The sequence below is a fragment of the Eubalaena glacialis genome, chromosome 1 (genome assembly GCF_028564815.1).
Source record: "Eubalaena glacialis isolate mEubGla1 chromosome 1, mEubGla1.1.hap2.+ XY, whole genome shotgun sequence".
Lineage (NCBI taxonomy): Eukaryota > Metazoa > Chordata > Mammalia > Artiodactyla > Balaenidae > Eubalaena > Eubalaena glacialis.
Genome location: NC_083716.1, coordinates 201,807,860 through 201,830,759, shown reverse-complemented (window position 1 = coordinate 201,830,759; position 22,900 = coordinate 201,807,860). Strand labels below are relative to the sequence as shown.

The window sequence follows — 22,900 nt, the reverse complement described above, 5'->3', positions numbered from 1 at the left end:
TCTACCAGAAAAAGAATTCAGAGTAATGCTATTGAAGATGTTCCAAGATCTCAGGAAAAGAATGGAGGCACAGACTGAGAAGATACAAGAAATGTTTAAAAAAGACATAGGAGAACTAAAGACCAAACAAACAGAGATGTACAATACAATAACTGAAATGAAAAATACACTAGAAGGAATCAATAGCAGAATAACTGAGGCAGAAGAATGGATAAGTGAGCTGGAAGACAGAATGGTAGAAATCACTGCCATGGAGAAGAATAAAGAAAAAAGAATGAAAAGAAATGAAGACAGTCTAAGAGACTTCTGGGACAACATTAAATGCACCAACATTCGCATTATAGGCCTCCCAGAAGGAGAACAGAGAGAGAAAGGACCTTTGAAAATAATTGAAGAGATAATAGCTGAAAACTTCCCTAACATGGAAAAGGAAACAGGAACCCAAGTCCAGGAAGCAAAGAGACTCCCAGGTAGGATGAACCCAAGGAGGAATATGCCAGGACACACAGTAATCAAACTGACAAAAATTAAAAACAAAGAAAAAATATTAAAAGCACCAAGGGAAAAGCAACAAATAACATACAAAGGAATTCCCGTAAGGTTATCAAGTGATTTCTCAGCAGAAACTCTGCAGGCCAGAAGGGAGTGGCAAGATATATTTAAAGTGATGAAAGGAAAGAACCTAAAACCAGGAATACTCTACCCACCAAGGTTCTCATTCAGATTTGAAGGAGAAATCAAAAGCTTTATAGACAAGTAAAAGCCAAGAGAATTCAGCACCACCAGACCAGCTTTGCAACAAACGCTAAAGGACTTTCTCTACGTGGAAAAGAAAAGGCCACAACTAGAAACAAGAAAATTATGAATGGAAAGCTCACCAGTAAAGGCAAACATACAGTTAATGTAGGAAATCATCTGCACACAAATATGATATCAAAACCAGTAACTGTGAGAAGAGGAGAGCACAAATGCAGGATATTGGAATTGCATTTGAAATTAAAAGACTAGCAACTTAAAGCAATCTTCTTTACATATAGACTGCTATATCAAAAGCTCATGGGAACCGTAAACCGAAAATCTGCAATAGATACACACAAAAAAGAAAAAGGAATCAAAACACAGCATTAAAGTTAGTCATCAAATCACAAGATAAGAGAACAAAAGAGGAAGGAAAGAAAAAAGACCTACAAAAACAAATACAGGGAATTCCCTGGTGGTCCAGTGGTTAGGACTTGGCACTTTCACTGCCATGTCCCAAGTTCAATTCCTGGTCAGGGTACTAAGATCTCACAAAACAAGGGGTGCGGCCAAAAAAACCCACAAAAAAAAACAAAATCCAAAACAATTACGAAAATGGCAAGAGGAACACACATATTGATAATTACCTTAAATGTAAATGGATTAAATGCTCCAACGAAAAGACACAGACTGGCTGAATGGATACAAAAACAAGATCCGTATATATGTTGTCTATAAGAGACCCACCTCAGATCTAGGGACACATACAGACTGAAAGTGAGAGGATGGAAAAAGGTATTCCATGCAAATAGAAATCAAAAGAAAGCTGGAGTAGCCATACTCATATCAGACAAAACAGACTTTAAAATAAAGACTGTTACAAGAGACAAAGAAGGATACTACATAATGATCAAGAGATCGATCTAAGAAGAAGCTATAACAATCGAAAACATATATGTACCCAACATAGGAGCACTCCAATATATAAGGCAAATACTAACAGCCATAAAAGGAGAAATTGACAGTAATACAATAATAGTGGGGGACTTTAACACCCCACTTTCATCCATGAACAAATCATCCAGACAGAAAATCAATAAGGAAACAAAAGCCTTAAATGACACAATAGACCAGAGGGACTTAACTGATATTTATAGAGCATTTCATTCAAAAGTAGCAGAGTGCACATTCTTCTGAAGTGCACATGGAACATTCTCCAGGACTGATCACAAAGCGATTCTTGGTAACTTTAAGGAAATTGAAATCATATCAAGCATTTTTTCCAACCACAATGCTATGAGATTAGAAATCAACTACAAGAAAAAACTGTAAAAAACACAAACATGTGGAGGCTAAACAATATGTTACTAAACAACTGATGGATCACTGAAGAAATCAAAGAGGAAATAAAAAAATACTAACAGACAAGTGAAAACCAAACCACAATGATCCAAAACCTATGGGATGCAGCAAAAGCAGTTCTAACAGGGAAGTTTCTAGCAATAAAATCTTACCTTAGGAAACAAGAAAAATCACATATAAACAACCTAATGTTACACCTAAAGCAACTAGAGAAAGAAGAACAAACAAAACCCAAAGTTAGTAGAAGGAAAAAAATTATAAAGATCAGAGAGGGAAGAAATGAAATAGAGACAAAGAAAACAACAGAAAAGATCAATGAAACTAAAAGCTGGTTCTTTGAGAAGATAAACAAAATTGATAAACCTTTAGCCAGACTCATCGAGAAAAAAAGGGAGAGGGCTCAAATCAGTAAAATTAGATATGAAAAAGGAGAAGTAACAACTGACACTGCAGAAATACAAAGGATCATAAGAGACTGCTACAAGCAACTATATGCCAATAAAATGGACAACCTAGAAGAAATGGACAAGTTCTTAGAAAGATATAATCTCCCAAGACTGAACCAGAAAGAAATAGAAAATAAGAACAGACCAATCACAAGCACTGAAATTAAAACTGTGCTTTAAAAACTCCCAACAAACAAAAGTCCAGGACCAGATGGCGTCACAGGAGACTTCTATCAAACATTTAGAGAAGAGTTAACACTTATCCTTCTGAAACTATTCCAAAACATTGCAGAGGAGGGAACACTCCCAAACTCATTCTATGAGGCCACCATCACCCTGATACCAAAACCAGACAAAGATACCATAAAAAAGGAAAATTACAGGCCAATATCACTGATGAACACAGATGCAAAAATCCCCAACAAAATACTAGCAAACCAAATCCAACAATACATTATAAAAGGATCATACACTACGATCAAGTGGAATTTATCCCAGGGATGCAAGGATTTTTCAGTATCTACAAATTAATCAGTGTGATACACCACATCAACAAATTGAAGAATAAAAACCATATGATCCTCTCAATAGATGCAGAAAAAGCTTTTGACAAAATTCAACACTCATTTATGATAAAAACTCTACAGAAAGTGGGCATAGAGGGAACCTACCTCAACATAATAAAGGCTGTATATGACAAACCTACAGCTAACGTCATACTCAACTGTGAATAGCTGAAAGCACCTCCCCTAAGATCAGGAACAAGACAAGGATGTCCACTCTCACCACTTTTATTCAACACAGTTTTGGAAGTCCTAGTCATGTCAATCAGAGAAGAAAAAGAAATAAAGGAATCCAAACTGGAAAAGAAGAAGTAAAACTGTCACTGTTTGCAGGTGACATGATACTATACATAGAAAATCCTAAAGATGCTACCAGAAAACTACTAGAGCTCATCAATGAATTCAGTCAACTTTCAGGATACAAAATTAATACACAGAAATCTGTTGCATTTCTATACACTAACAATGAGAGATCAGAAGGAGAAATTAAGGAAACAATCCCAATTACCATCGTATTAAAAAGAATAAAACACCTAGGAATAAACCTATCTAAGGAGGCAAAAGACCATTATTCTGAAAACTATAAGATGCAGATGAAAGAAATCAAAGATGACACAGATGGAAAGATATACCATGTTCTTGGATTGGAAGAATCAATAGTGTCAAAATGACTATACTACCCAAGACAATCTACAGATTCGATGAAACCCCTACCAAATTACCAATGGCATTTTTCACAGAACTAGAAAAAAAAATCTTAAAATCTGTATGGAGACACAAAAGACCCTGAATAGCCAAAGCACTCTTGAGAAAGAAAAACGAAGCTGGAGGAATCAGGCTCCCTGACTTCAGACCATACTACAAAGCTACAGTAATCAAAACAGTATAATACTGGCACAAAAACAGAAATATAATTCAATGGAACAGGATAGAAAGCCCAGAAATAAACCACACACCTATCGTCAATTAATCTACAATAAAGGAGGCAAGACTATACAATAGAGGAAAGACAGCCTCTTCAATAAGTGGTGCTGGGAAAACTGGACAGCTACATGTAAAAGAATGAAATCAGAACACTCCCTAACACCATACACAAAAATAAACTCAAAATGTATTAAAGACCTAAATGTAAGGCCAGACTCTATAAAACTCTTAGAGGAAAACATAGGCAGAACACTCTATGACATAAATCACGGCAAGATCCTTTTTGACCCACCTCCTAGAGAAATGGAAATAAAAACAAAAATAAACAAATGGGACCTAATGAAACTCAAAAGCTTTTGAACAGCAAAAGAAGCCATAAACAAAATGAAGACAACCCACAGAATGGGAGAAAATATTTGTAAACAATGCAACCGACAAGAGATTAGTCTTCAAAACATAAACAGCTCATGCGGCTCAATACCAAAAAAACAACCCAATCAAAAAATGGGCAGAAGACCTAAATAGATATTTCTCCAAAGAAGACATACAGATGGCCAAGAGGTACATGAAAAGATGCTCAACACTGTTAATTATTAGAGAAATGCAAATCAAAACTACAATGAGGTATCTCCTCACACCAGTCAGAATGGCCATTATCAAAAAGCCTACAAACAATAAATGCTGAAGAGGGTGTGGAGAAAAGGGAACCCTCCTACACTGCTGATGGGAATGTAAATTGGTGCAGCCACTGTGGAGAACAATATGGAGGTTCCTTAAAAAACTAAAATTAGAACTACTATATGATCTAGCAATCCCACTCCTGGGCACATATCCGGAGAAAAACATGGTTTGAAAGGATACATGCACCCTAATGTTCATTGCAGCGCTGTTTACAAGAGCCAAGACATGGAAGCAACCTAAATGTCCATCGACAGAGGAGTGGATAAAGAAGACATGGTACATAAATATAATGGAATATTACTCAGCCATTGAAAAGAATGAAATAATGCCATTTTCAGCAACATGGATGGACCTGGAGATTATTATACTAAGTGAAATAAGTCAGACAGAGAAAAACAAATATCATGATATCACTTATATGTGGGATGTAAAAAAAAAAAAAAGATACAAATGAACTTATTTACAAAACAGAAACAGACTCACAGACTTAGAGAATGATCTTATGGTTATGGGGGGAAGGGTGGGGGAGGGGAGGGATTGGGAGTTTGGGACTGACATGTACACACTGCTATATTTAAAATAGATAACCAACAAGGACCTACTGTGTAGCACAGGAAACTCTGCTCAATATTCTGTAATAACCTAAATGGAAAAAGAATTTGAAAAAGAATAGGTACATGTATAACTTAATCACTTTGCTGTACACCTGAAACTAACACAACATTGTTAATCAACTATACTCCAATATAAAATCAAAACAAAAAAAAAGGTGTAAATCTTTGTGACCTTGGATCAGGCAACAGTTTCTCAGATGCGACACTTAAAGCACAGGCAACCAAAGAAAAAATTGATAAACTGGACTTTATAAAAATCTAAAAATTTAAAAAGAACCCACAGAATGGGAGAAAAATATCTGCAAGTCACATATCTGATAAGGGTCTACCATCCAAAATATATAAAGAACTCTTACAACTCAACAATTAAAAGACATTAAATAACCCACTTTAAAAATTGGTAAAGGATCTGAGTAGACAGCTCTCCAAAGAAGATATACAAATGGCCAATAAACACATAATAAGATGCTCAACATTATTAGCCATTAAGGAAATGCAAATCAAAACCAAAATGAGGTACCACTTTCACACTTACTAGGATGGCTATTATCAAAAAACAAAAAATAGGGGCTTCCCTGATGGTGCAGTGGTTAGGAATCCACCTGCTGATGCAGGGGACATGGGTTCGAGCCCTGGTCCAGGAAGATCTCACATGCTGCGGAGCAACTGGGCCCGTGCGCCACAACTACTGAGCCTGCGCTCTAGAGCCCGCGAGCCACAACTACTGAAGCCGATAAGCCTAGAGCCCGTGCTCCACAACAAGGGAGGCCACTGCAATGAGAAGCCCGCGCACCACAAGGAAGAGTAGCCCCCGCTCGATGCAACTAGAGAGAGCCCACGTGCAGCAACAAAGACCCAACACAGCCAAAAATAAAATAAATAAAATAAAATAAAATAAATAAATAAATAACGTGTTGGTGAGGATGTGGAGAAACTGGAGCCCTTCTACACTGCTGGTGGGAAGAAAAAGTGGTTCAGCATTGTGGAAAACAGTCTGGTGGTTCTTCAGAAAGTTAAACATAAAATTACCACATGACCCTGCAATTCCACTCATAGCTATATATCTTAACATATCTTTAAGATATATAAAAAAACAGGTACTTACAAATACACATACAAATGTTTATAGCAGCACTAATCACAACAGCCAAAAGGCAGAAACAATGCAAATATCCATCAACAGATAAACAGATAAAGAAATTGTGGTGTGTGTGTGTACATATATATACGTGTGTGTGTGTATGTATGTATACACACACACATACATATACTGGGTTGGTTAAAAAAATTCGTTTGGGTTTTCTGTAAGATCTTACAAAAAACCCAAACGAACTTTTTAGCCAACTCAACACACACACACACAAACACACAAACACACACAAAATGAATATTACTCAACCATAAAAAGGAATGAAGTACTGATACATACTGATACAAAAACATGGATGACCCTCAAAAACATTATGCTAAGTGAAAGAAGCCAGATACAAAAGATCACATATTGTATGATTATATTCATATGAAATATGCATAATAAGTAAATCCATAGAGACAGAATGCAGAATAGTGGTTGTCAGGGGCTGGCGGAAGGAGGGAATAAGGAGTGATTGCTTAATGGGTATGGGGTTTCCTTTCGGGGTATTGAAATGTTTTGGAACTAGACAGAGGTGGTGGTTGCACAATATTATGAATATTGTACTAAATGCCACTGAATTGTTCACTTTTAAATGGTTGATTTTATAGTATGTGAATTTCACCTCAGTTAAAAAAAAAAACCGCAATGAGATACTTCACACCTACTAGGATGGGTGTAATTTTTTTAAAGTGGACAGCAACAAGTTTAGGTGAGGACGTAGATAGTGGAATGCTCATACATTGCTAGTGGGACTGTAAAATGGTGCAACTACCTTACTTGTAAAACAGTTCGGCAGTTTCTCAAAATGATAAACAGAGTTATCACATGACCCAGTAGTTTTGTTCCTGGAGAACTGAAAACATGCTCACAAAAAGAATTGTACACAAATGTTCATAGCATTATTCTTAATAGCCAAAAAATGGAAACGGCCTAAATGTCTATCAACTGATGAATGGATAAATGAAGTGTGTTATATTCATGCAATATTATTCAGCCATAAAAGAAATGAAGTACTTATACACACTACAATATGGACAAACTTTGAAATCATCATGCTAGGAAGCCAGACCCAAAAGGTCACATACTGTTTGATACTATTTACATGACATGTCCAGAACAGACAAATCCATTGAGGTAGAGTAGAATAGTAGTTGCCAGAGGTGGGCAGGGGTAAATAGGGAGTGACTCCTAATGGGTACTAGGTTTCTTTTTAGGATGATAAAAAAGGTTCTAGAATAAGATAGTGGTGGTATTTGTGCAAACTTGTGAATATACTAAGAAATCACTAACTTGTATATTTTAAGAAGGTGAATTTATGGTATATTAATTATATCTCAATAATAAAAGGTACTAAAACAATCAGATGATCCACCTAAAAATAAATGAACCTTGGACTACATCTTGCATGATATACAAAAATTAACTTGAAGTGGATCATAGACCTAATATTGAACGTAAAGCCAAAAAAGTTCTAGGGAACAAAGGAGAAAAATCTATGTAATCTTAGATTAGGCAAAAATTTCTTAGCTACAACACAAAAGTATCATCCATAAAATTTGAAAAATTGATAAACTGGACTTAATCAAAATATAAAACTTCTGCTCTTTAAAAGAGCATGAAAAGGCATAATATAGAAGAAAAGTAGGTAAAGCACATATAAAATTTGTTTATATACAAATAGTAATAACTATTACATGAGAATTAATATGACACTATTTTTAAAGCTCTGAAAAATAAATTATAAGAAAACAAACAACAATTAAAAATGGTTAAAATAAGTTGTTGATGGCAAATAAGCAGATGAAAAGGTACTCAATATTACTAGTCACTGGAGAAAAGCAAAGTACACCACAGTGACATACCCCTACACACCAATCAGAATGGCTGAAACTAAAAGAATTGACAATGCCAAGTGCTGGTGAGAGTGTAGAGAAACTGGAACTCATATATTCCTGGTAGGAATGCAAGATGGCACACATCCTTTGGAAGACAGTTGAACATATATTTACTGTAGGATCTAGAAGTCCAATTCCTGATATGTATCCAAGAGAAATAAAAATACATGTTCACATATGAATATTTATACAGGTTTTTTCATAACTGCCAAAATCTGGAAACAACCCAAATGTTCTTCAATTGGCAAATGGGTAAAGAAAACTGTGATATAACAGAACATAAACTACTGATACATACAATAACATGCATGAATCTCAAATCTCAAATGCTTTATGCTAAATAAAAGAAGCCAGACTTATAATGCTACATATTGTATGATACCATTTGTATGATATTCTGGAAAAGATATAACTACAGGGGTAGAAAAACAGATCAGTGGTTGCCAGGGGATGGGGATGGAGGAAGAGGCTGACTACTAAAAGGCACAAGGGAACTTTCCGGGGTGACAGAAATGTTCTATATTTTGATTGTTGTGGTGGTGGTTACATGATTGTGTTTGTCAAAGCTCACAGAACTGTACACTAAAAAAAGGGTGAATTTCACTCTAAATTATAACTCAATAAGCCTTAATTTAAGAAAACATAGCTTTACAATGAGTACAGATGTAAAAAATACCAAGTTAGACCAAAAAACGGAACTCTGTAGAAGCACTGTCATTTGGCTTAATAGAACCTCTCTAATGAGCAAGTATCTTTCAGCCCCATGAACATACACTTAGTCTACATTAAAACAAATGAAATCAGACAAGCAAAATAATAATACCATGTTTTAATCACAAATAGCATTTGCCTTAGCCATGAAATATTCACTAGCATTTTAAAGCAAAAAGTATTAATGAATTTAATAGTATCCACCAACTTCCCAAATTTTAAAAAACATATTTGAGGCCACAATGACACCAGCAAAGTCCTTGCCACAGGAAGTCAGCTTTATTTAAAGATTTTTTGGGTGGACTGTTTTCAAATCACTAGATATGAGTGACTAAACCACAGAAGGTACCTGCCAGCTTAGTGAACTGTCTTTGAGCTCCAGCTCAGAATTTAGCTTTTCTTCTCTCCCCAGTTCTTAAACTAAAAGTTCACATATATGGTACTAAGAATGCTATTTAGTTGAGCCAAGAAACAGTCAAGGCTTGATGCCTGTATCTGACACCTGTTGCTGGGTTTATTGAATGGGGATGGGCTGATAGTCCTTGATGCTCCAGATATATTCTCTAGATGATAGTGATATATAATCTTTACTCTCTTCAAATTTTGAAATGCAAACAGCAGTGTCTTAAAGATTTTTTTTGTTTTAATAAGGACTGTATTTGTTTCTCTGGCCATGCTACCTTCATAGAACCCAGAAAGGGGTATCTCACAAATAAAGTGGCAAGTGCTAACAAGTTAGGAAGCTTAAATTAGTTTTTTTTAAAAACCCAAAAAACAAACCAAAAAAACACCAGCATCATCAGCAATCATCCCTTTGCAGCCCACAGACCCATTAGCTCACTCTCAGGGGACTCCCTGGCTAAACTACTCGGTAAACACTAGGGTCTGAGGCAGTGATGGCTCACTGGCAAACACGAGATGCTCAACAAGCAAACATTCCCCAGACGCAGCCTTATGCTGAAGTGACTGGAGTGCTCCAAGTGCATCCAGCTTCGTGGCTTCTCTATTCCCCCCACATTTTGGTATTCAACAAAATAACCCATCTCCTCATTAAGATAAGCTGATACAGGAGGCAGCAATACAGAAGGAATTAAATATAATGACATAACAACAAATAAAATGTGGAATACCTTGCTTTTAGCTAATTCCTTTTCCAAGTTGCATTTTTCTTCTGCTATTTCTTTCTCAGTTTTATTAACCTGCCCAAGAGGAGGGAAAAAAAGAAATGGGTCAGTTTAAAAACAGCTGACAGGCTCTACTATAGCAGATACACCCTGCATGTCAATTAATACCTACACTGCAGAGATAGCACATCCTCTCAGAAAAGGGGCCACTCGGGGAGTCTCAGAGGCAGAGCAGACTTCACAAACAGCCCTGAAATTAGAAGGACACGTCTGCATGTCAGACTCTGCTGGTTCCTTCCTAACGAGGAAGACAGGGCTGTTTCCCCTTACACTGTTTCCACTACACTGTCCCACTCCTACTGGGAAAATCGAGTTTTAAATCTGACTCCTTAACTAACATGAGGATGTGTGAATGGTTAGTTAACATTCACTCATGCTATATAAGGGTAACTATTTGGCACAGTGCACTCACATGCTGAAAGACACAGATTAGCCACCCAAAGATTTCTTTCATGGGCAACTCAGACAAACTGCATCTGGGTTGTATTTCTTTTCTTGTCTTTTGCACTTACAATAAAATTTTAAAACAAGATCACCACCACAACCAGGAGGTAACATAAATCTGCCTCTACCTACCTCTCTCTGAAGTCCTTCTTTCTCCTGTAGCAGAGAGGTCTTCTCTTGCATTGATGCTTCCAATTCCCTTCGCAATCTTGCAACAGTTGATTCTAGCAGCTCTTTTTGCACAGCTGCCCTCTTCTCAGCATCCTGTGCTTTCTGGATACACTGGTTATGCTCAAGGACTAAATGGTCCCTGCAGGAAGAGAACAAGGAGATATGAAAGCTGAATGAGAGTTCTTCTTTAACAGAAAGACTAAATGTTCTTACAGAACATATCTCCTGCCTGAGAGCAGTTACTGAAATGTTCTAACAAAACTAGTTCCTTTAGGGCAGAGTCTTTATTTTTGTGACTGGCCCAGCAAATGCAGAATTAAACATTTTCATTAAAGATAAGAAATACAAATGCAAAAACAAAAGATGCAAAAGTTGCCCACAGTTTACTTACAGATGCATTTGGAGTTGTGTTTTCTCATTCTGAACAGTCTGTAGCTCACTTGTGATACTGGCATGGGCTGCATCCAGCAGTAAGTTTTGTTCTTGAAATGTCTGTGTCATCATTTTCTGTTCTTCCTGAGTGTTAGAAGCAATATTACAAGTTAAGATGCCAGAAGTCATTTGATAGGGTATCACTGTAAACAACTGATCAAAGATACTGATACTTACAAAAGACAAATTTAATTTATATAAATAAAACCCCTTTTTAAAAGAATTTATCTTAATGTCCAGCTTGCTCTTTGTACCTACCCTGACCTGACAAAATTCTATCATTTTATAGCTCTTCTAGCCAACAATCAAGATGCATTATTTATCCAGCTTGCTGCAAAATTTATAAAACTCCTAACATGGACAAATTTTTAGATACCATGTATAAAATAGACAACTGATAGGAACACACTGTATAGCACAGGGAACTCTACCTAATGCACCGTGGTAACCTAAACGGGAGGGAAGTCCAAGAGGGAGGGGATATCTGTATGTGTATGGCTGATTCATTTTGTTGTGCAGTGGAGGCTAACACAACATTGTAAAGCAACCATAGTCCAAAAAAGATTTTTAAAAAACTATATTAAGTATATTTTGGTACTTTAAAATTTCAACATGATACTATATTTTAAAAAGTAAAACAATATCAACGTATATAAAGTGAAATGATCGCTCTACCTCTATCTCCCCCACATCTCTTCCAAATAATTCCATTCTCCAGGGACAATCATGTTTCATAGTTTAGTGTAAATTCTTTTGACAGTATCTGAAATTGCACTCAGATACTGCTACAGCAGAAGTCTATAGCTGTTTTGCACAATTTTCTCTGGCTTACTATTTTCAATTATCAAAACAGCATTTTTATGCACACCTCCTCTACCTACAATTTATAAAGCTTTTGTAAATATAGTACATATTAATAATTATATTTGTAAACATATTTTAAAACACTTCTTTTTGAACAATATTTGATCGCAAGGTAAACCTTCACACCTTCATACTTGGTAAAATGGGATCTCACTTGTGTCATATTCCAAAGTTTTAAAATGTTTGTGAAAGTGTTACATACATAAGTCACATTATTCAGTCTACTAAATTGTAAGTTCCATGAAAGTAGGGACTTGTCTTGTTCACTGCCATAATTCTATCTAGATCTAGCAACATACTTGCATGAGGTAAACACTAAATGCTTGCTGAATTAATAAAAAATACTTATTGAGTACCTGTTACGTGTAAAACACGCTTAGCCCTATGGGTAATAACAAAGATATGTAAGACAATGTCCTAGGAATGTAGTACAGGAAATGAGCCATGCACGTAAACTACTACTATAGAATGCAGAACAAGAGAAGCAACATAACATAAATGATTAAAAACACTGAGTCTGGAGTCAAATCTAGATTTAAATCTGGCTCCACCCTATACTAGCTGGGTGATTTGGGGCAAGTTGATTAACTTCTCTAAATCTTATTTTTATTATCTGTAAAACGAGGATGACAAATATCCCTTTACGTAACAGCTGCTAGGATTAAAGGAGGTAATATATGTAAAATCCTTAGCACAATGCTTGGTATATAGTAAGTATGCTCAAAAAAAAAAAAAAAAAGAGAGAGCCTTATTATTACAGCCTGTTTAGTGTCCTAGAAGTAGAAATTAAAAGACAAAACTGATTCTTTCTGATTGGAGTGATCAAGCTTCTGGGTGAAAGTGAGTCTTAAAGAATGAACACAATCTCAAACAGTTGAAAATGAAGTAAAGACCATTCTCAGCAGAGGGAATGGCATAAGCAAAATGGGAAAGCACAGGTCTTTGGGGAAAAGGTAAATACTTTAGGGTCAGTCATAAGTATTCTCCATGATTCTATCAATACTGGGACAGGTAATTACTTTTCCTAAAGTAATGATATTTGAGAAGAAACCATTAAGAAAGCACTGAGTGTAAGGCCAAATGACCCCTCTGATGAAAACAGAAAACAACTAATTAAAAAATAAAATAATTCAGAAAAATCCTTGAAATTAATTGCTACAATATTTTATGTATCCAGTTGGCTATTTGTATTTCCTGATCTCTTAGCCAAGGAGGCTTCCTGATGACTGTACCAGAAATTGACTAGTGTTAAAAATGAATACCTGCAGAATGGCTTGGTGGTCAGCAATGATTCTGGTATTTTCCATTCTAACAGTCTGAAGCATTCTGTTCAGCTCTGAACACTTTCTAGTCAGTTGGTCATTCAAAACCTAAGACAACATATACAGCAAATCACAGATCTCTCCAATAAATAAGTCTTTTTACTTACGTATCATCATTTTTAACAATGGCATAGTATTTCACCATACATGTGAACCTAATTTATTTAACCTAATCCCAATTGATATTTCATTAGATTATAAAATACTTTCAAATATTTGGAGTCATCATCCTAAACAACTGTAAATTAAAAGGGGAAATTTGCTGATACAGTGGAGCAACTGAAACATTTGGCAGTTTACCAATCTTCCATTCTTCATAATTTTGAATGCTGGTCAATTACAGCAAGACATCTACAGAATGGAATTTACAATGTAGATGCATGGCCAATGTTACAGAAATCCATTCTCAAAATTGGATGATGAGCTTTCAGAATTGTTTAGCTGATAACAAAATATCTAAGCTCCTTCATCACCAATTACAGTATTCAAAAAAGCAAAATACAGATGACTGTGCCATTTCACAAGATTAACCTTCCAAAATAAAACAAAAACCTTTCCTGTAACACATCTATCATACATGTAGTTAGTTTATAATTCTCTTGTCCTTTTGGTATTTTGAAATTTGTATTCCTGTGGAAAATATTTATCTTAATTCTCAGTTATTTTTGCAAAGTATATTTGGTAAGGATCTTATGTTTTAATGTACAAACTCTTTAAGGATGGGGCAAATAACTCTGAAGGGTTAATAGAAAAAACACTCAAAAAACAGTAACAAGAAAGGAGAGATAAACTAAAGATTATCTGGACAGCATCATAAGTGGGACAGCATCATAAGACAGGAATACATTCAGGGGCATTTTAAAGTTATAACCAGATGCACAAACTATTTATCAAGGAATACTTGGGGATAAGACAGAGGAGAACTCTTGCTCCTTGAAAAGAAATAGCTAATTTTCTTTACAGCTAGAATGCTGGGCTCAAATTCCAACTGTGTCACTTACTAGCTATATATATATATATATTTTTTTTTTTTTTTTTAATTTATTTTTGGCTGCATTGGGTCTTCATTGTTGCACGCCGGTTTTCTCTAGTTGCGGTGAGCAGGGGCTACTCTTCATTGCAGTGCATGGGCCTCTCATTGCGGTGGCTTCTCTTGTTGCAGAGCACGGGCTCTAGGCTCGAGGGCTTCAGTAGTTGTGGCATGCGGGCTCAGCAGTTGTGGCTCGCAGGCTCTAGAGAGCAGGCTCAGTAGTTGTGGCGCACGAGCTTAGCTGCTCCGCGGCATGTGGGATCCTCCCGGACCAGGGCTCGAACCCTGTTCCTTGCATTGGCAGGAGGATTCTTAACCACTGTGCCACCAGGGAAGCCCTAGCTATATTATTAAACCTCTCTGTATATCAACTTTCTTATCTTTAAAATGGGAATAATAATAGTTCTAAAGAAGTCCTATGGAGAGGATTACAACTTGTTAGTAACATAAAGTGCTTAGAATTGTGCCATTACTGTAGTATGGATTCAGTAAATGTTAACTATCATTTATAGTAAGAGTAGTAGTAGTTACTGTTATCATTATTTTATGAAAGATCACATTTTGTATTTTCTTTATCATATAGGCAGCATAACAACACTATGATCCTAACACTGAAATAATCAAATTGTACTAACAAAAAGTTCTTTTAAATGATCGATACTATTTCATTGGGCCCTATGAGAAATAACTCGGTTGCTTGCATATGTGGTGACTCCTCTCCATATACATGCATATACAGAAAACATCAGCTGAATTTGGGAACCACCATCCCACGTAAAATGATTACACATAACTCCAAAATCAGCAAGTATTTATTAGGTTCCTACTGTGCTTTGCCATAGAAGATACAAAGAAAGTATAAGATAGCCCTTGGCATTGAACTGCTTAGAGTTTCATAGGGGGAAATAAAAGGTATACATTTAGTGAGTAAATTAGAAAGCAAACAAGGCAAAGTTTAAACTAGTGCATGGTTTAGCAGTATATCTCAAATACCTACGTATCACAGGAATTTAGAGGGTGAAATGGGAAATGTAGTTAATTTGATGATGTTTCACAAATGAAGTAAATCTTACGGAAATACAAATTTTGGATGATGGCAATGGTATGAATTCATGTAACCAGGATTAATCTTGGTTCTTGGTTCTTTAACTGAACAAAATTAACATCTAAACACTAGAGAAATGGGAAGATTTACCTGTGCTTTTTCTGATGCTTCATGAAGGAATATTATTTCAGACCTCAAATATGCATTTTCTTCATGTTCCTTGTTGAAAGACATCTGTATATTCTACAGGAAAAAAAAAAAAAAAAGAGAATTTCTCTTTTTCTACATGTAAGAGCTATTACATGTTTCTCGTTCAAAATACCTGTTCTGTATTGTGGCTAGTACCAGTTCAAGTTCTAATATACATAGATAAGTGTCTTATAAAGGATTTTTTTAAATCTTGATATATCCAACTCCCAAACTTCTCTTAATTTATAAATTTATCAAAACTATTTATTAAAAATATTCTCATACTGGGACTCCAATTAGAAAGAATTTGCCTAAAAACAAACCTTGATATTTACCTAGTATCCTTATGTCAAAAAAATTCTACTCTCTAAGATGAAATATTTTTACTTTATGTTACATACACATTTCTTCCTATTAGCAGTATGAGCTTATTATTTCAAAGAAACACATGCAAGGATCTTTTAAAATTATAAGTAGGGGAAGAGATTTTCATCAAGGAATACCTGAGGGTGGAGCAGAAGAAAGCACCTTTGTTCTGTGAAAAAGAATGTTCTCTTTGAGATGAGGGAAAGGTGATAGGGATGTGAGTTGTGGGCTGGGTTTTACCTAATAGGTACTTAGTCAAATGGGGAAGAACAAAGTCTAAGTCCTCTCCCTTCAGAGAGAGAACCACTTTTCTAGCTTTCCAGAAGAAGCATCTCAAGAAAAGTTAACATCATATAACATCTACATCATGAGACTGATTTAGAAATGTCTTAAGATATAAAAGTAGTAACATTTATTCTATTTTTTATTTTTTATTGTGGTAAAATACACATAACAAAATTTATCATTTTAACCATTTTTAAGTCTTTTTAATGAAATGTCTTTTTTATTGAAGTATAGTTGACTTACAATATTATGTTAGTTTCAGGTGTACAGCACAGCGATTCAGTTATATATAATAATAATAATATTAATATTATATATTATATACAAATATACATTATATTATTATATAATTACATATAATAATATGTATTCTTTTTCAGATTCTTTTCCCCTGTAGGGGAAAGGGGTGGGGAAGGATAAATTAGGAGGTTGGGATTAACATATGCACACTACTATATATAAAATAGATAACCAGCAAGGGCCTACTGTATAGCACTATACTCATTTTAACTATTTCTAAGAGTACAGTTCACTTAAAACTATTTAAGTGTTAAGTGTTAAATTCAGTGGTAGTAAGTACATACATTCATGTTGTTGATAAACCATCACCAAAAATAGTTAATATTTCTTACATTTCACAAAAAAAGCTTCACAACAATTCATTTGCAATAGGTATAAAATGCAAATAAGTCTCATTAGTTTTGCCAAGTCACCTTTTTTCAAACTATAATAATCTGCATGAAATGATTTATTTCCTAATACCCAGTTGACAACAGTTCTGGATATACACTCATTTACACTGAAACTTTTTTTAATAAAGATTTTAGGAGAATCAGAAGGACTGTAAACCAACATCAGTGAGGAAATACTACTTAGTGAAGAGATGAAAGAAAACCTCTGTACTCAAAACCTCAAAACCTACCTTATTTTCTTCAGCCAACCTGGAAATGAGGTCATCTCTGGAAACTAAAAACAAAAAAAGTCCACATAACTATGATGATAATAACTTACAACTACATTGAAATCACATGGTATTTTCCCTGAGAAACTTTGATTTAAAAAAAATTTGTTCTAGTCTGTATTTTGCAGAAATAAAGAGAACGCAAGTATTTCTATCATATTTTTATAGACTGGAAACTAAATCCTGAAATTATCAAGAAACTAGTCCACAGTCACGTACAATGGTAAATGAGGTCACATTTTACTCAATGCACAGATGATGATGAGTCTGAGGGATTTCAAGCCAGAGAGGCACACAATCAAAAAGATCAAAAAGCGTTTTGTTAGATTACTCTGACAAAGGCTCAATAAAGACAGGGAGATCAGTTTAGTAGCTGTTGCAGTAACCCAAGTGTAAAACAATGAGAGCTGGCTCTGAGGTAATGATGCGGAAGGAAAAGACTTGTGAAAAGCAAGCAGGGAGAACTGTCAGGACTTGGTGACCGACCGGTGGGGTAAAGGCAATAGATGAGTCAAGGAAAATATCTAGTGTACAGACCTGGACAGTGGGGGTGGATGGTGGATTCTAACAGGGAATTCAGGGCAAGGAGCAGGTTTGGGGGATATAATGAGTAAAAATGACTGCAACACTTAAGCTTCCATCATGTGTTTTGAGGTATCTGCAAAGCATCTAAATATAGATGATTAGTTGGCAGTAAGATACCATCTGGAGCTCAGGAGGATGATTTGGTGTGGGAAAAAAAAGAGATGTGAAACCACTCAGAGTATGTATATACAGTGAAAATAAAACCAAAGGCAGAAATAGGAGAACAGTTTGGCACTGTATACTAGTAGCCAAGAGATATAAACTTTTCTGAGGTTAATGTTTGGCTTCATAGAAAATCCATAAAGATCTATTAGTTTTGTTTCACTTAAATATTCTAAAGCCAGAAAATTATAAAACACATAAAAACTCATATTTTATTTATGATATACTCAGAAAAACTGTACTTCTTGAAAATGAGTCCAAGACTCATTTTAAACAAATTCTAATTTAACATATGTGAAGGATCAAAAAGATAAACTACATGATCTATTTTGAAAATTCCACTAATCAAAGAAAGACTAAAAGGGGAATGTTTATCCTACTTAGGAGAACAATTTAATCACCTTAATTAATGTGTGTGTAATACACACACATATACACATATATATACATAATGTTTATCGCTAATAAATAAAATAAACAATTATTAATAACTAAGTGCATTTTAAAATTCATTGAAGCAAATATCTAAAGGCATTCCTTTTATTAATCTAGTTAGAATAACTATTTGTACCTTAAAGTAATAAAATTGCATGCATGTAAAGCATCTATTATTCAATATGAAGCATATAGCTGGTATTCAGACAGGCTTCCTTTTTTTATGTTAATTTGAATTACTGTTCTTCTAATCTCAATGTTTTTAATGGTCTTCCATATATTCTTACAAAATTCAAAAATAAAGCATTAATCCATTAAGAAAGTAACATTTTAAAAAATCACTTAATCAGAAGGACAACTAGTATAATAGAAAGATCTGTGTTTAAGCCCCAGCTATTCTATTTACTGTGGGCCCTTCACTATAGATCTTTTTATCCTTCTGTAGAACGGGGTATATTTTCTTATCTTTCTCACAAGTTTGCTGTAAGGCTCAAATGGGATAATGTGGTAGTACAATAAAATGTAACATGTATTTTTGTAGGCATGCAGTCACAGGAAGACAGAAAATTATTTAGGGGCATTATCAGTGAGAACTTCACAGAATAATTCATTACTCAACAACTATACGGAAAAAGAATACTTTCTGCTAAAAGCAGTAAGTAAAAGTATTGAATGGATTACCCTTTATGTTTGTTTTTTTTTTTAAATTTTCATTTCCCTTTTGGTATTCCCTGTCCTCATTACAGCCACAGAGCAGGAAAGCCACACTGGCAAGAACACTGGGTTTGGAGTTAAAAGATCCAGGTTGAGGCCTCACTTCACCATTTATTCATTTTGTAACTTTAGGAATTACAGATAGTTTTGTGTATTACATGAGATAATGTATGTGAAAGCCCTGTGTAAACCATGAAGTGTTATTCATGCGTAAGGCACTGCACTGGAACTCTGGGTGATCTCTCTAGTGAGATCTACCTGAAGACTGCTGTTACAATTATATATTAACAAACAGTAGTCTGATAAGGGCTGTTGGGTTGGAAGAAGCATGTCTCTGAGCGACGTGGGATCAAGTCTAGACACTTCCATTTCCTAGCTCTGTCACCTTCTAGGACTCTTTTTTTTTAAAACAGATGTTTTTTCCTCCTCAAACGAGTAGTTAATCTAACCTCTCTCTATGGTACCTTACAACTATCCATTTCTACAAATACAAGTTGACCAAAATAGGTTGATAACCTGAAGAATGGAGAGTCTGACATGATAAATGGTTAGAATCAGTAGGATAGCAAGGATTAATGACCTCATTTCCTTATTAGCATTCTATTATCCAATATTCAATCTAGATTTATAGAACCCAAATGTTCCCAAGTCCACAGTTAAATAAACCTGAAAAAAATCTACATAAGTTTACAATTAAGAGGGTCAAATTCTATTTTATTACCAACATTCTCTGTCTTTCTCAGTGCCACAGATAAAAAGGAAATCAGCAATTTTTTACATTCAGGTCTGTGGGAAATACCAGTAACACTGGCCACTTCGAGAATTTGGAATCTTAAGAGTTTTCGCATGAAATCTCAAAAAACTAACAAAAGTGTAATTTCTAGCATCTGTTTTCATACCTAGATCAGACTTGAGCTGTGAGGTAGCGGTCTCCAACTCTCCTTTCTGTTGTCGCTCCTGTGCCAGTAGTTCTTGGGTGGTCTGAATAGAACTGCGTAGGGCAATGCAGTTTTGCTGCAAAATTTGCACCTGAAATCATATAAGAAAAACTCCTTTTCTGTAAGGTAAAGATTTCTACTAAGCTAACTTATAGTACAGGCGCCAGGCAGATTTTTCTGATCTTAATGTTCCTGGAGGAAGAAGCGGTGTTTATGTGTTACAGTTAAAGATCTCAACAGAGTGCAGTGTCTTCCAGCAGTGCTGTCCAGGAGAACTTTCTGTGCACTCTTCAACAGCACTCAAAATGTGGCCAGAGTGAGTGAGGAATTGAATCTTTAATTTTGTTTAATTTTAACAAATAAAATTAATTTTTATTTAAATAGCCACACGTGGCTAGTGCCTACTATACTGGCAATATAAGGTATAGCAATAAAGGATCATTTGCAAATTCTTTAAGTAGAATCCTCTTTATAATTCCATTGTGAAGGACAGCACTCGTTAAAATAATAAAAATTATGTAATCTAATAATAGGTATTATGATTTGAAACTACTAATTGCCTTGGTACTTAGAATTTAAAATATTCTAAATTACATATAGATATTTCAAATAACAACTTTGATGAAAGCAAAAATATTATGCTAAAATAAATGAGACTTGAAAACAGCAATGCAAACACATTCCTGATTATTTGACTTATTCCTTGCTTCAAATGTCAGCTCAGTTTAATCTTTCTTTTCTATGCACGTCATATACAATACATATAACATGAGACTAGGTCAGTGCCTTCCAAAATCAATTCTTGTAACAGAGATTATATGGTGTAGGGGGAAGGATTCCCTCCCAGGAGCTAAGAGTTCACTTCTGTAAAGCCTGAGACAAAATAACCTCTCTGTCCTTAGCTCCCTCATTCATAAATTAAGAGCGTTGGACTAAATGGCGTCAGAGTCCTTTCTTATTTTGCACTAAAATTTTTTAAATTGTAGTAAGAATGTTAATAGAGGAATACTAAAGAAAAGAATTTAATAAATCTAGAGGAAATAAGCAAAACTATAGGTTTGTAGGTAAAACATCAGCTTTTCCCTTTTGGTTTCACTTTCCCAACATAAACAAGGAGAGAAAATCTCTCTACCTGTTTCTGTTCCATCTCCACTGTTGATCCCATTTCTTGTATTTTGAGTAGCACGGCTGATCCAGATTTCTCAAGAGATTCCCTTAGGTGCTTCTCTTGAGACAGTTGTCTCCTTAGCTATAGAGCAACATTGCAGTTAGGCAAGACCAAGGGAACTTCATAGCAGTCTAACAAAGATCAAAGTCACCATGAAAAGTTTACCAGACATGCCATCTCACCCCCATTCTTCGTTCATTTATGACTACTCAGAAACATGTTTTTGTTTCTCCCTAACGGATAACCTTCTAAGAAATGCAGAGTCAAATTTGTTACCCTCATCTTCCTACTGTGTAAGTCTGTTTTCCAAATTGTGGGTCAAGACGCATTAGTAAGTTGCAAGAAGCACTTGCAAAAGGGGGGAGAAAAGAATAGAAAGAAAATATCAGAGCACATAGCAAGTAGTAAGGAAGGGTAAGTACTGCTTCATGAAATGTTTGTGTATATGCATGTATGTATGGTGTTGCAGTGTAAAATATGTCTTACAATGTATTGCTGTCAAAAAGAAGTTTGAAAAACACTAATATGTCTTAGTATATGTATTTTCTGTATTTCTCTATTTTCTAACTTTATTTTTTAACTCTTTATTTTCCTGTACTTTGATTTCTTCACCTATATATATATATATATATATATATTTTTTTTTTTTTTTTTTTTTTATCCCATAGTATTATAAACATTCCTCTGAAAGCTGTTTCAATTATGTATTGGATTTTTTTTTTTCATGTATTGGACCTTAAAGATCAAAACACATAATGAAGTAGTTGTTAAGCAGCAGACAAAAACAACACTCAAGAATTTGGGTACACTGACCTTATTTCTATCAATAAATGACTATAAAATGAGTCAGGTAAAGATACAAAGAAGGTTAAGAGTCTCTTTTATCATGAAGTAAAGAAATCCTTTCCAATTTAAATGGGAACTGAAAAATGCTGTTCCTTTTATGAAGTGATGTTAAATTGAAAGAATTTCTTTTTTAATTTTTTTACTTATTTATTTATTTTTGGCTGCGTTGGGTCTTCGTTGTTGCGCGTGGGCTTTTTCTAGTTGCGGTGAGCGGGGGCTACTCTTCGTTGCGGTGCACGGGTTTCTTGTTGTGGTGGCTTCTCTTGTTGTGAAGCACAGGTTCTAGGTGAGCGGGGGCTACTCTTCGTTGCGGTGCACGGGTTTCTTGTTGTGGTGGCTTCTCTTGTTGTGAAGCACAGGTTCTAGGTGAGCGGGCTTCAGTAGTTGTGGCGCACGGGCTTAGGTGCTCTGCAGCATGTGGGATCTTCCCGGACCAGGGCTCGAACCCATGTCCCCTGCATTGGCAGGCGGATTCTTAACCACTGCACCACGAGGGAAGTCCCAGAAATTCTATTTTTAAACCCCAGTAAAGATGACGTAAGAGTACACTTTATAACTCTTCTCTACATTGTACATATGTACTTTATATGTGTTTTCTTGAAGGATGATATATTTAACAATTTTTAAGAAGTTTTTTTTTTTAATTAATTAATTTATTTATTTATTTTTGGCTGTGTTGGGTCTTCGTTT

At 35.2% G+C, this 22,900-nt stretch overlaps 1 protein-coding gene across 1 annotated transcript in view; it reads right to left on the bottom strand.

Annotated features, from left to right (window-relative positions):
- The window catches only part of CCDC150 (coiled-coil domain containing 150), a 106,030-nt gene that overhangs the window by 68,657 nt on the left and 14,473 nt on the right, over positions 1–22,900 (bottom strand). The window contains 8 exon segments of the mRNA XM_061191008.1: positions 10,200–10,268; positions 10,830–11,007; positions 11,260–11,384; positions 13,427–13,534; positions 15,712–15,804; positions 17,324–17,367; positions 20,158–20,287; positions 21,329–21,445. Of these exon segments, the coding sequence (XP_061046991.1) occupies positions 10,200–10,268; positions 10,830–11,007; positions 11,260–11,384; positions 13,427–13,534; positions 15,712–15,804; positions 17,324–17,367; positions 20,158–20,287; positions 21,329–21,445 (864 nt within the window).